Below are 12926 nucleotides of genomic sequence, written 5' to 3'. Positions count from 1 at the left end.
GATGGTGGGTAATGAAATGTGTGCAAGAAAACAAACAAATAGTTCTTACCTGGCTCCCAAACACAACAAATCCTATATAGTTAAATAAATGTTCCCTTTATTAGGAGCACCAGCAGCCCTGATAAAAAGTCTCTCTCTCTCTCTCTCTCTCTCTCTCTCTCTCTCTCTCTCTTTCTCTTTCTCTCTCTTACTCTCTCGCTCTCTTGCTCTCTCTCACAGGAGGCTAACTAGTCTGTCTGGCAGACTTGAGATGAATAGTTGTCTGCCACACCTATTCATCTCCACCCCCTGCCTTTTATCCCCAGAGCTAGGGTGAGGCTTCACTAGCAGTAGTGGCTCTTTCTTCCCAAGAACTGGCCCATTGATTTCCACTGCTCTCCTCTCCTCTGCCTTCTGTGCATCCGTGTGTCAGGCACTGGAGCCAGCTCTTCCTCCTCTTCCCCATCAGCCACCTCCAGACCTGGGGGCTGTTGACTCTCCATCTGAGGGCTGATGGATGGCCCAGGTTCTGCCTCTCTCTCTCTCTCTCTCTCTCTCTCTGCCAACTCCATTCCCTCTTCCTCCTCGGAGCTCTCAGGTTGCCTTGATGCAGGCCTTGACTCCGATGTTTCCTCCTTCTCCTCTGATTCGGCTGGTGGAGGGGCTGGCATTCAACAGGCCATAACACAGATTCAGAGAGCACTAATCCTCCCCCTCTTCCTCCCACTCCTCTTCTTCTTCCTCCTCCTCCTCCCTGCCTTCCCACAAACTCCACTCCTTCTAGCACTGATGATGGGTAATGAAATGTGTGCAAGAAAACAACCAAACTTAGAGAGCACCAAGGACCCCACAGATCAATCCTAAACTACAGATGTTTTCTTCTATTGGTGAACCTTATCCGTGGAAATTTCAGTCCCAATTATTGTCATTGTGAGAGGCCTAGTGGTAACTTGTTGTAAGATCAGCTCATCATTTCTTCCGACACTCCATTAAAAAACAAACAAACCAACAAACCTCTTTTCTTGTTTAATGTCACCTCTGCGTTGGGGAAAGAGATGTTGACAGGTTTCTGACTTTTGATCCCAGGCCTTGACCAAATTCTTGAAGTGTGTCAACTGGCATCTTCCTCAAGAAGCAAAGCAAGCTCTGGAACTCCTGGGCAAATGGAAGCCGATGGATGTAGAGGACTCCCTGGAGCTTCTGTCTTCGCAGTTCACCAACCCAACTGTGCGGCGTTATGCTGTGGCCAGATTGCAGCAAGCAGACGATGAGGTAACAGAGTGACAGAATAACATAGGCATAATTTTTTATGTATGTATTCATTCATTCATTCATTCTGTCATGGTTATGTAGTGTATATCAGAGCTGGTGACTGTTTGAGAGCTGTATACAACAAAAATTCATTTTTAAAAAAAAACAAGTTTTATTGATTTTACAAACAAACAAACAAGACAAAACATCATTAAACATTAAAAACATAAAACCTCTTTCCATTGTAGATCCTTACAAGGCAGGTAACATATTGCTTTATATCACATACTTATAATTTATCCCATTTCCATATAAACACGTAAATTCCCTTTACCAAATTCCACATTGTTTCTCTTTAATCATTATTCAATCATATTTCCTTTCTGATTTATCTGCTGGCTTGTTTATAATTATTCTCATCTAGTCTTCTTCCGAGATTTTATTATTTAATTCTTAATTAAACACACACACATAAAACACAGACATAAAAACATAAAGCTTTCTTCTAGAAAGTAACTTGGCCCCAGATTACCTCTTTTTGTATGGACTCAGTTGTATTCACGCTTTTCTTATATACCATTACCCATCTTATTTACCATTCTATATCTATTATATAACTCCTCTCCACTTTTGCCTCATCTTAATTCTGTTTTATATATTTAATCTTGTTTTTTTAAAAAAAAATATTTTTATATCTTTTGTCCATTTCTCCATTTACATCTGTCTCATTTCCAATTTAAGAAAGAATAGTTTCCCCTGGAATCACTAATCGGAGTATGATGCCTTTCTATCATTCCCCTAAGTTAAAATTTAAAATAACACCTAAATCCCAATCAGATTCTGCTTAGTACATTCTACTATTTCAAAAACCAATACTACAATAATAAATCCATAACAATCAACACATTAATCCATTAAACTCTATATTCAAACTAATATTTTAAACATTCCCTTTAGTATTTTATTAAAACTTATTATCATTCATTATTAAAACTTTTAAAGTTATACCTTGATATTTTAGCCTTTTATTAGATCTTAAAAAGTTCTGGTTATCTACTTATAATACAAATACCACTATTACAATACTCATGTGTACTTTGCAGAATCCCCCCCTTTTTAAAAAAAAAACCATATATTACCCATTATCCCTGAAAAAAATTTCCTTTTCTCCATCTTGTTTTATACCTTTGTAACTTTTTTCCCCCTTTTCCCTTTCCTTCTTAGTCTGCCTAAACTTTTTACCCCCTCCTCTCAAAACCTCTGCCTTCTTAATTTCCCATTTCTGCATTCCTCTTTCCTTTTGCTTTCTAGCATTCTGTTGTTTTTGCATCTTCTTTTTCTCTTTCATAAATATTTTTTTATTTCTTAAGTCCTTCCTTTTCGCTCCTCTTTTTCTCCTTTCTTTCTTAGTCACACCATTTAGTTCATTAAAAATGGCTTCTTCTTCCTCGATTTCTTCCAGCTGTTGTTTAATTTGCTGACACATAGCAAGCGCCATATCTAGGAAACAAAGGGCTTCTCCCATAACATCTTTGCCTTCTTTCTTTGTTTTTAGAAATTGTTTTTTTAATTCATCAAGAGATAGAGCCATTTTAAAGTTTCTTCTTCTCTTTCTGTATCCTCTTCTTAAACCAATCAGTTATTTCAAGGCTTAAAACAGTTCCCAAAAGTCCCAAAGTCCCACAGTCATCAAACAGTCCAGGCAGAGTAGAAGCTTCTTCTTTTTACAGTTTCTCTTCTAGGGGTGAAGTCAAATTAGGGAAAGAAAATTCTCTTTATCTTCAAGGCATCTCCTCCAGCAAAGTCTTAGAGTAAAAATTTGTTTTCCCAAGCCTCTCCCTTCCCACTTATAACAAAGGAGTTTAGGTTTTACCTTCTACCAAAAGGCTGGTTTCCCTTGTCCATTTGTTAATTCCATAGGGAGGGAGAGTAACTTCCCCTTTTCGTCACTTTTCTTCGCAGCTGAAAACATCAATCGGGAACAATAGCTTCCAAGTCACTACTTTCCCAGGTGTTAAATATATCCTTAAGGTCCCAGTTCGACCAAGAAAAACTTTCTTTAAAAAGAAAAGAAAACTCCTTCTCCTCCTGCGCATTCTTAATCCAATTGCCGGCTTCTTTATGGTGGCCATAAAAGACCACCGCTGGAACTGTCTTGAGAAAAGGGGGTTATTGCCGGCTGGGGTGTGGGGTTGCGATGCCCCTCATCCCCGTCCGGATCCCCCTCTCTTCAGCTGCCCCAACAGGGCAGCCTTAGCCTCCAAATCCGTCAGGATCGGAGGCACCAAAGGCGGCTAGCACAGCAGGAATCGCAGAGAAGGCGAATCCCTGCTGTCAGCAAAGCCGACAACCGATTAATGCCGATTAATGTACGTTCAAAGTGACAATAAAATTATTGTTCTGTTCTATTCTATTCTATTCTATTCTATTCTATTCTATTCTATTCTATTCTATTCTATTCTATTCTATTCTATTCTGAGTCTATTATTTTCTATGCTATTCTATGCTATTCTGTTCTATTCTATTCCTATTCCTATTCCTATACCTATTCCTATTCCTATTCCTATTCCTATTCCTACTCTACTCTACTCTACTCTACTCTATTATTTTTCTATTCTATTCTACTCTATTATTTTATATTCTATATTCTTCCCCTTCCATTCTGCTTTCTCTTTTTGTTTTCCCCTTCCTAGGCCTCCCCCAACCATTTCTGGCCTCTTCCTTGTTGTAATTTTTTTTTCTATATTCTATTTTATATTCTGTTGTGTTCTCTTCTCTTCTATTCTACTCAAATAATGTTCTATTCTATTCTGTATATTTTATTCTATTTTATATTCTATTTTCTATGTTCTATGTTCTATTCTATTCTATTCTATTCTCTGTTCTGTTCTATTCTATTTTCTACTGTATTCTAGAATAGAATAGAATTCTTTATTGGCCAAGTGTGATTGGACACACAAGGAATTTGTCTTGGTGTAAATACTCTCAGTATACATAAAGAAAAGGTACATTCATTAAGAATCATAAGGTGCAACACTTAATGGTAGTCATTAAGCACTGATAACAAAGTTGGAAGGGGCATTGAAGGCAGTAGTAGGATGCTGCTGGTGTTACAACTGGTTCAATCATCGTGCGCTGTTTCAAAATCCCTTTGTCGGGTTTTAAAGCACGGGTCTCCAAGCTTGATGACTTTTAAAACTTGTAGACTTCAACACCCAGAATTCCTCAGCCAGGATTTTGAAACTTGTCAACTTTAAAACTAGTGGACATCAACTCCCTGAATTCTCCTCTCCCTGAAGAGGTGGCTGGCTGAGGAATTCTGGGAATTGAAGTCCAAAATTTTTAAAGCCGCCAGGATTGGAGACCGCTGTTTGGAAGCAAGGACATGCTTTAAAACAGGGGTCTTGTCCACTATAAGACTTGTGGACTTCAAATCCCAGAATTCCTTAGCCAGCCACCTCTTCAATTTATAGCAGGAATGAGGACAATTATGATGATGATATTGCTATTATTGTTGTTATGGAATATGTTCCGACCCGGCTCCCAAACACAACAAACCCTCTGTAATTAAATCAATGATACCTTTATTAGGAGCTCCAGCATCCTGGCATCCCTCCCCCCCTTATACACACACACACACACACACACACACACCACCAAGGAGGTGAATAGTTATCTGCCACACCTATTCATCTCTGCCTGCTGCAGCGATGGCTCTTCCATCCCAAGGACCGGCCCATAGATTTCCACTGCTCTCCTCTCCTCTGCCTTCTGTGCATCTGTGCATCAGGCACTGGACCCAGCTGTTCCTCCTCCTCCTTATCAGCCACCTCCAGATCTGGGGGCTGTTGATTCTCCATCTGAGGGCTGACAGACAGCCCAGGCTCCGCCCCTCTCTCTCTCTCTCTCTCTGCCAGCTCTATTCCCTCTTCCCCCTCAGGTTTCCTCGACGCTGGCTCCCATCATCCCTGACTCCCATGCCTCCTCCTCCTCTGATTCAGCTGCTGGAGGGGCCGGCAGCTGACAGTCCACAACAGGATTCTTCCCCTTCCATTCTTCTTTCTCTTTTTGTTTTCCCTTTCCTAGCCCTCCCCCAACCCTTTCTGGATCCTTCCTTGTTGTAAAAAAAAAATAATAATAATCAAATTCCTATATTGAATTTCCCTGCGTCTTCTGTTTTCTGCCCCCAGGACCTGCTGATGTATTTACTGCAGCTTGTCCAAGCTCTGAAATACGAAAATTTTGATGACATCAAGAGCGGGTTGGAGCCCACAAAAAAGGAAACGCAAGGATCCGTGTCGGAGAGTATGGCCACATCTGGAGTCACTGCGCCTGAAATAGAGAGGTAGGTGAAAGATTTGAACGTGAAGCATTTATACTGATCTCCCAACGGTGCCTTTTTTCAAGAGGCAACTGGACTTTTTGGTTTTTCTTTGAAGATGTTTCGCTTCTCATCCAAGAAGCTTCTTCAGCTCTGACTGAATGGTGGGGAATGGGAGGATTTATATTATACTCCTTGCAGACAGCTGGTCATTTGCTTCCTTTTAGAGGGTCCTTGAAGCATTTCTGAGGTTTATCTGTGTCCTCAGGGTCTCCTGAGTGTTGCAAATATTTCCTGGGATGACCCGGAGTGTAACACAAATGTAACAAAAAACATAAATAAGTGTCCTTTAATGCCTCCAATTTGGCTCCACTGTTCAATAATTCTCAGTTGGAGATAAAACATACTCAAAAATAGTCTTCAAACGAAAGCAATACAGTCCGAACTTAATGAGCAGATAGAGGTGAAATAAAAAAAAAAAAAAAAACTACAATGAAGAAATTTCCACAACGGACCAGGATAAGTAATTACCAACTTCAAGGAGATAACAAGGTACAGCATGTTGGAAGGACGCCGACCGAGATAACTTCAACCCAAAATAAAACTCGCTTTGCTTCTGGCAACGCTGTGTTGTAACTGTCTCTCTTATATACTATTCTCCCCAGCTGCAATTAATGAGGGGGATCATGGCCGCTTCCTCTCTCGTAAGCCAAGTTGTTTTCTTCTCCATTCCTCCCTGCGTGTCCTAGGATGCAGAGGGGATCGGCCTGGTTCTTCTGACTGCCCAGCCGGCCTCTGCCCTTCCCCAGCCTCCTCTAACAACCTTTGGAGCCACACTTCCACTCCCTGTCGGCTGTTCCTCCTCTCCCTCGGAGTCAGTCTCCAACAGGGGCATGACAATAGGAAGTTCTCAGGTTGTGACCATAATGGAGCCTGCCCACTCTGGTTGTAAGTCACGATGGTTGTAATTTCGGTTACCTATTAGAGTTCCCTGATTTTATGACCTTTTCTGAGGCTATCATTAATCGAGCACCATGGTTAATTATCCCCAAATATATCTAACCTTGCTAAACAGCTCCCTTGTAAAGGAAAGATTTGAGCCTAGGGTGCTTAATGAGAACATATCTGCTGCCATTTGAAATTATAAAGCAATTATGGTATTCATATTTAGAGTTTGCTCTTTTAAATCTCCTTCGTAGGAAGCAACATCCATTCAACCCAGCAGGACCATGTTTGGCGTGCTTACTTCTGAATAAATGTGCTTACATCAAAATTATTAAATTAATAATTAATCCTCTTCAGCAGGCAAACGTTTGGAAGGTTAATGGCAAAATCATAAAAAGAGGCATTGCCTTCCTTGCCGAAAACAATTCTCGCCAGCCAAGGAGATTTTATTTTGTTCACGAAGCGTTGGCTAATTGATTTCACACTTTTTAAAAAAAAAAAACCATTCATCATTGAAGACGTGTGTATGTTCACATAGGACAGTGGGGATAATTGCTATACGTGTAATTGCAAAATCGCAAAGAAGGGGAAGGGAGAAGGAAATTCACGAATGTGTTCGAGTTTTTTAAATACCATATTTTTTCACACTAAAAGATGCTCCAGATTATAAGGTGCACCTAGCTTTTGGGGAGGAAAGCAAGGGAAAAAAAAAATCTGCCTCCCAGCCATTTACCTTCTTGCAGTAAACAGCAAACAGCCTGTTTCAACTTTAGCACAGCCTGATTGGCACAAGCAACTGATTGGTGATTGGATCGGCCTCCCGGAATACCAACGATCAGCTGTTCCAGGCTGCGGGGATCGACACTGCCAATCACCGCTGCTATCACCACCTCCGCACGTCCCATTTTCGGCCTCTGTGTGTCCCATTTTTGGCCCGTTCACTACTGCCTGGAATGGGCTGAAAATGGGACGCACAGAGGTTGAAAATGGAGCACGCGGAAGTCAAAAATGGGGCGCACGGAGGCCAACAATGGGAATGTGCCAATACCGTTAACCAGCTGCTTGTGCTAATCAGGCTGTGCTGAAGCTGCAAGGAGGCAGATGGCTGGGAGGCAGAGGCTAAAAGAGGGGGGCCGGCAGGTGGATGGTGCTTCAGCAACATTCATTGTATAAGATGCACAGATATTTCCACCCACTTTTTTTGGGTGGGGGGGAGTGTGTCTTATAGTGTGAAATATATGGTACTTTATACATTTAGGAACATGGATTAATTTGCTTCCTTTGCTTGCTGTGGGAATTTATTATCATTGGATTTGAATTTTATCCTGCTTTTATTACTTTATACACTTGGGGTGGAGGTGAACATACTTAAATGCTCCTTCCGCCTCCTATTTTCCTAAGAATGACCCTATGAGGTAGGTTGGTTTGAGAAAGTGCAAATGACCCTAAGTAATCCAGTGATTTTTGTACGTCAGACAGGACTAGAACTCACAGTCTCTAGGTGTTTGGTCCAGGAACCTGAGCCAGTCATCAAGAGATGGTGAGTTCTAGTTCCACCATAAGATATGAAAGCCAGATGGGTGACTTTGGGTCAATCACCAGGAGACAGTGAGTTCTAGTCCTGCCTTAGGCATGAAAGACAGCTGGTGACTTTTGGTCAATCACCAGGAGACAGTGAGTTCTAGTCCTGCCTTAGGCATGAAAGACAGCTGGGAGACTTTGGGCCAATCATTGGGAGACAGTGAGTTCTAGTCCTGCCTTAGGCATGAAAGACAGCTGAGTGACTTTGGGCCAATCACTAGGAGATGGTGAGTTCTAGTCCCGCCTTAGGCATGAAAACTGGATGGGTGACTTTGGGTCAATCACACTCTTTCAGCCCAATCTACCTCATAGGGATATTGTGGGGAAAATCAAATGAAGTAGGAGGATTAGGTATTAACTTGTTTATTAAGTTGTTTATTAAAAATAATAAAGGCAGGATATAAATAAATATAAATAAAGATGTTTTTTTCCTCTAATACAGGGGTCCCCAAACTTGGCAACTTTAAGACTTGTGGACTTCAGCTCCCAGAATTCTTCAGCCAGCATAGTCTTAACAAGTCTTAAAGTTGCCAGGTTTGGAGACCTCTTCTCTAATACTATATTGAAATGAGTTATAACATGAAACCAAAACAAAGCCATGATAGGACATGACCAAACTGTATGAGTCAGAGCCTACAATATTCTTGCAATACCAAGACAAGGAATCCATTGTAAAGACATCTCCAGTAAAATTTGAATCCTATTTTCTGACGAGTTAAATTCAGTATATTATATTAATTCAGTTCAATATAGGGTCTCTTACTTGAACAGGGGGTTAGACTAGAAGATTTCCAAAGTCTTATGTGTTATTCTATGTCTTCATTTCTTCCTCTAGTTTAATTTCCAGAAAATAACTATATAATTTTTTGATCACTTTTTCATCAGTACCTGTCAAAATCCTATCTAAGTCAGTCAATTTATCATAAAATCCCTCTGTTTTAGAATCTTTAAGATACCTTGAGTGTATTTGCGCATATGAAAACCAATTCATCCTTATACCTTGTTCTTCTAGATTTTGCATCGTTTTAAGTTCACTCTTTTCATCCAATATTTCCCCATATCTAACTGTTTGTTCCTTCTCGTATGTTATAGGATAAGAAAAAGCTTCAATAGTTGATAACCAGACTGGGATTTTCAAATAACATTGTCTCTTAATTTTCTCCCAATTCAACCATAAAGACTCCCGTATATAATGCCTTCTAAAATAGCCCTGCGATTTAGTTCCCTTATACCACAGAAAAGCATGCCATCCCATTCTATGTCTTCATTTCTTATAGCAGAGACCCACTGATTTTTTTTCCCTATATTATTGTATATCAAAAATGTCTCTTATTTTTTCCCCCTCTCCTCAGCTCACAGATCATCACCAGCCCACTGCCCCTCATTTCTTCCCCGCTACCAACGGCAAAAACGAAAGAATCGGCTGAGAATGAAAACCTTGAGGTGAGCAGAGTAATCGAGAGTTGAGGTCAACTTTGAAAGGATAAGCTTTGGAAACGGGCAGAGCCTCTTGTATTTTTGCCTGCATTGTGTGCAGGTGTCTGGATCTGGGTAGGTGTTGAAAAACTCAGAATGATGGCCACAATCATGCCTGGCCTTTTTCTTTTTAAAACCATCCTTATAAAGTGTGAGTGGTCTGATTCCAACAGACAGAAGCTCATTGAGGAGAGAAAGCAACCTAGAAATACGGAGAAATTTCCTGACCGCAAGGACAATGAATCAGTGGAACGGCTTGCCTCAGGAATTCATGGGAAGCTCCATCACTGGAGGCTTTCAAGAAGAGATTATTATCAAGAAGAGAACTATTTGTCTGAAATGGTAGAAGCTTTTCCTGCCTGAGCAAGGGAATTGGACTAGTGTTCTGACCCAAGCCTCGTTCAAATCAAACGCAAAACATAGTTAAAAGCAAAACCTTTTTAATGTGTCTCTGTAAATTCTGCTCAATCACAGCAAAGCATAATTAAAACTAATTGTCCCAGATAAGAACAAGCCTTGCCAAGGTTGTGCAAGGCTGCCAAGAACACTAGATTAAATTGCAAGGAAATAATTGAAGCCAAAAGTCTCTGAAAACAAACCAGGATAGACCGAACTTCCAGAAGGACTTGAAGTGCAAAACCTTCTTTGCTTCCTGCAAAGAACTCCGGTTTCTCAGCTGGCTTTTATCTCTTGAGGGAGGGGCCATTACCTTGTAGCCTTACTCCTGAGTTGCCCGTGCTGCAGCAGCTGCTCTTTCCTTTGAGCGGCCCTGCATGCACACGCACTGGGCACAGGCTCCTCGGGGTCCTTTTCATCACTGCTGCCAGCCTCCACAATCTCCAAAGGCAGCACTCCACTCCCTGATGGTCCTGGCCCCATCCCTGCATCACACACAGGTACCTCATCTGAGTCCTCGCTCTCCGAGACCTCAGCCATCCACACCTGCTGCCGGCAAACCACAACAACTAGATGATCCCCAGGGTCCCTTCCAACTCTGTTGTTCTGTTACTCCCTGTAACTTCTTCACTGCTTAGTTGATGAAGATATCAGGGTTCCAAGTGATGTACCCACAAAAAACAAACTCCCAGGCACTCATGTTCCTCAAATAATACTTTATTGGATATATCATATTGGCACAAACTGGTGAAAACCGACTCTGAGGTTTCCCCATGCCTTTCACCTAATTAAAAGTAAATGTTTTCCCCTCCCCGCCCCCCAAGTCACTAGTCACACTGTCCAATCCAGAAGCTGGCCGGTTGCTAGATTACTTGCTCCTCTTCTGGCCAGCCACCTGTGAGAATGTCCTTGGCTCCCACAGGAAAACTCTATTGTTTTGGCTTCAAAAACCCCTCTAACTATTTCCCTACTCCCACTGCTGTGTGGCAACCCTGAAGCCTCCAAGATGGCTTCAGCTAGGCTCACATCAGGCTTGACAGGAGGAAAACAAAAAATCATGGTTTTCATTCATTGTTTGTTTGTTTATTTAATTCGTTTGTCACTCATTTCAGCAAGACTCTGGGCAACTAACAACATCATATTGTTTATTTGCTGAACTCTAGAGTACCTGCAATGAAGATTTTTTTAAAAAATTGCAATTTTGTTGTGCTTTTATACAGATATGGATCGCTGAAGAGGATGATAGATAGATAGATAGATAGATAGATAGATAGATAGATAGATAGATAGATAGATGGATGGATGGATGGATGGATGGATGGATGGATGATAGATAGATAGATAGATAGATAGATAGATAGATAGATAGATAGATAAAGATATAGATAGATAATAGATAGGTAGGTAGGTAGGTAGGTAGATAGATAGATAGATAGATAGATAGATAGATAGATAGATAGATAGATAACAAGTAGGTAGGTAGGTAGATAGATGATAGATAGATAATAGGTAGGTAGGTAGATAGATAGATAGATACTGTAGATGAGAGAAAGAGAGCGAGAGAGCGAGAGAGAGAGCTGATAGATAGATAAATAGATGGATGGACGGATGGATGATAGGAGGTTGAGCTATAAGACCTCCAAGGTTCCTTCCAGCTCTATTCTGATTGAAATCTTAGATCTGTCAAATTCCTGACTTTTTTTTAAAAAAAGCCTCCTTTATTTTTTTCTTCCAGCAAGACCTTTGTACATTCTTAATATCACGAGCATGCAAGAACTCCACACTGGCAAACTATTTGTACTGGTGAGTAAGCTTTTGAACTTCTCAGTGCTGAAAATTGTCCCAGGTACAATTTTAATAGAGTTCAGAAACACGGAGTTTCTTGTTATTAATCAGTTGTGGGTGGTCCATCAGTGGAAGTGTTTAAACGGAGACTGGACAGTCATTTTTCTGGAATGGCACAGAATCTCCTGCTCGAGCAGGGGGTTGGACAAGAAGACCTCCAAGGTCCCGTCCATCTCTGTTATTCTGTTATTCACTTGCATTTTCTTGTAAGAAAGAAGTAGGAAAGAATTATGAACTACCACAATGTCAGTCATGTGACAGGAGCTTTAGGGCTCTGGCTTGTTCCCAGTCCCACATCCATTCTACTCTTGTCAGCTCACTTCAGGACCCTTCCCTTTGGCCAGGTGGGATAACGTGTCCTTCATGAGCGAGAGGGGATATAGGTTGTTTACACACGGTCCATTGATTGCTCTAAAATCAACGCATAACCTCATGGTCCCATCTTTTTTTCTTTGAACAGGACAGGGGCTGCGACTTGTGGCTTGGTTGGTTCGATGAAACCCCTTTTTAAGTTTTTGTCTATATATCTGCACATTTCTTGCATTTCACGGGGTGTCATGGCGTACATTTTGGGCTTTGGTAACTTTGTCCCAGGGATGATTTCTATGACGCAGACTATTTCGCGATGGGGGTGGGGTAGGATGTCACACTCCGTCTCGCTGAATACTTCAGCGAGCTCTTGATATTATAGTTACAGGAACTGGGCTTGGCTAGTCTAGTAAAGAGAAGGATCAGGAGAGACAGGATAGCAGTCTTCCAATATTTAAGGGGCTGCCACAGAGAGGAAAAGGTCAAGCTATTTTCTCAAGCGCCTGTAGGCCAGACAAGGAATAATGGATAGAAACTGAACAAGGAGAGATTTAACCTGGAAATAAGGAGAAACTTTCTGACAGTGAGAACAATCTACCAATGGAACAGATGTTGCCTTCGGAGGTTGTGGGAGCACCATCACTTGAGACTTTCAAGAAGAGATTAGACTGCCATTTGTCAGAAATAGTATAGGGTCTCCTGCTTAGGCAGGGGGTTGGACTAGATGACCTACAAGGTCCCTTCCAACTCTGATTATCTGTTATCTGTTATTCTCTGGGGATCTGTCTGACCTCTGGGGTTCTGTTGGAGGTGGCTGCCAGTT

At 41.3% G+C, this 12926-nt stretch overlaps 1 protein-coding gene across 2 annotated transcripts in view; it reads left to right on the top strand.

Moving 5' to 3' along the window:
* The window catches only part of PIK3C3 (phosphatidylinositol 3-kinase catalytic subunit type 3), a 105365-nt gene that overhangs the window by 26244 nt on the left and 66195 nt on the right, over positions 1–12926 (top strand). For both annotated transcript variants that reach the window (XM_026713897.2, XM_087927554.1), the window contains 4 exons: positions 1066–1251; positions 5421–5575; positions 9430–9520; positions 11685–11752. In XM_026713897.2, the coding sequence (XP_026569682.1) occupies positions 1066–1251; positions 5421–5575; positions 9430–9520; positions 11685–11752 (500 nt within the window). The remainder of the gene's footprint in view (positions 1–1065; positions 1252–5420; positions 5576–9429; positions 9521–11684; positions 11753–12926) is intronic.

The sequence above is a fragment of the Pseudonaja textilis genome, chromosome 2 (genome assembly GCF_049901715.1).
Source record: "Pseudonaja textilis isolate UNSWEBS1 chromosome 2, rPseTex1.2, whole genome shotgun sequence".
NCBI classification, from domain to species: domain Eukaryota; kingdom Metazoa; phylum Chordata; class Lepidosauria; order Squamata; family Elapidae; genus Pseudonaja; species Pseudonaja textilis.
The sequence above is the reverse complement of the archived record's forward strand: the minus strand, read 5'-3'. Positions and strand labels throughout refer to the sequence as shown.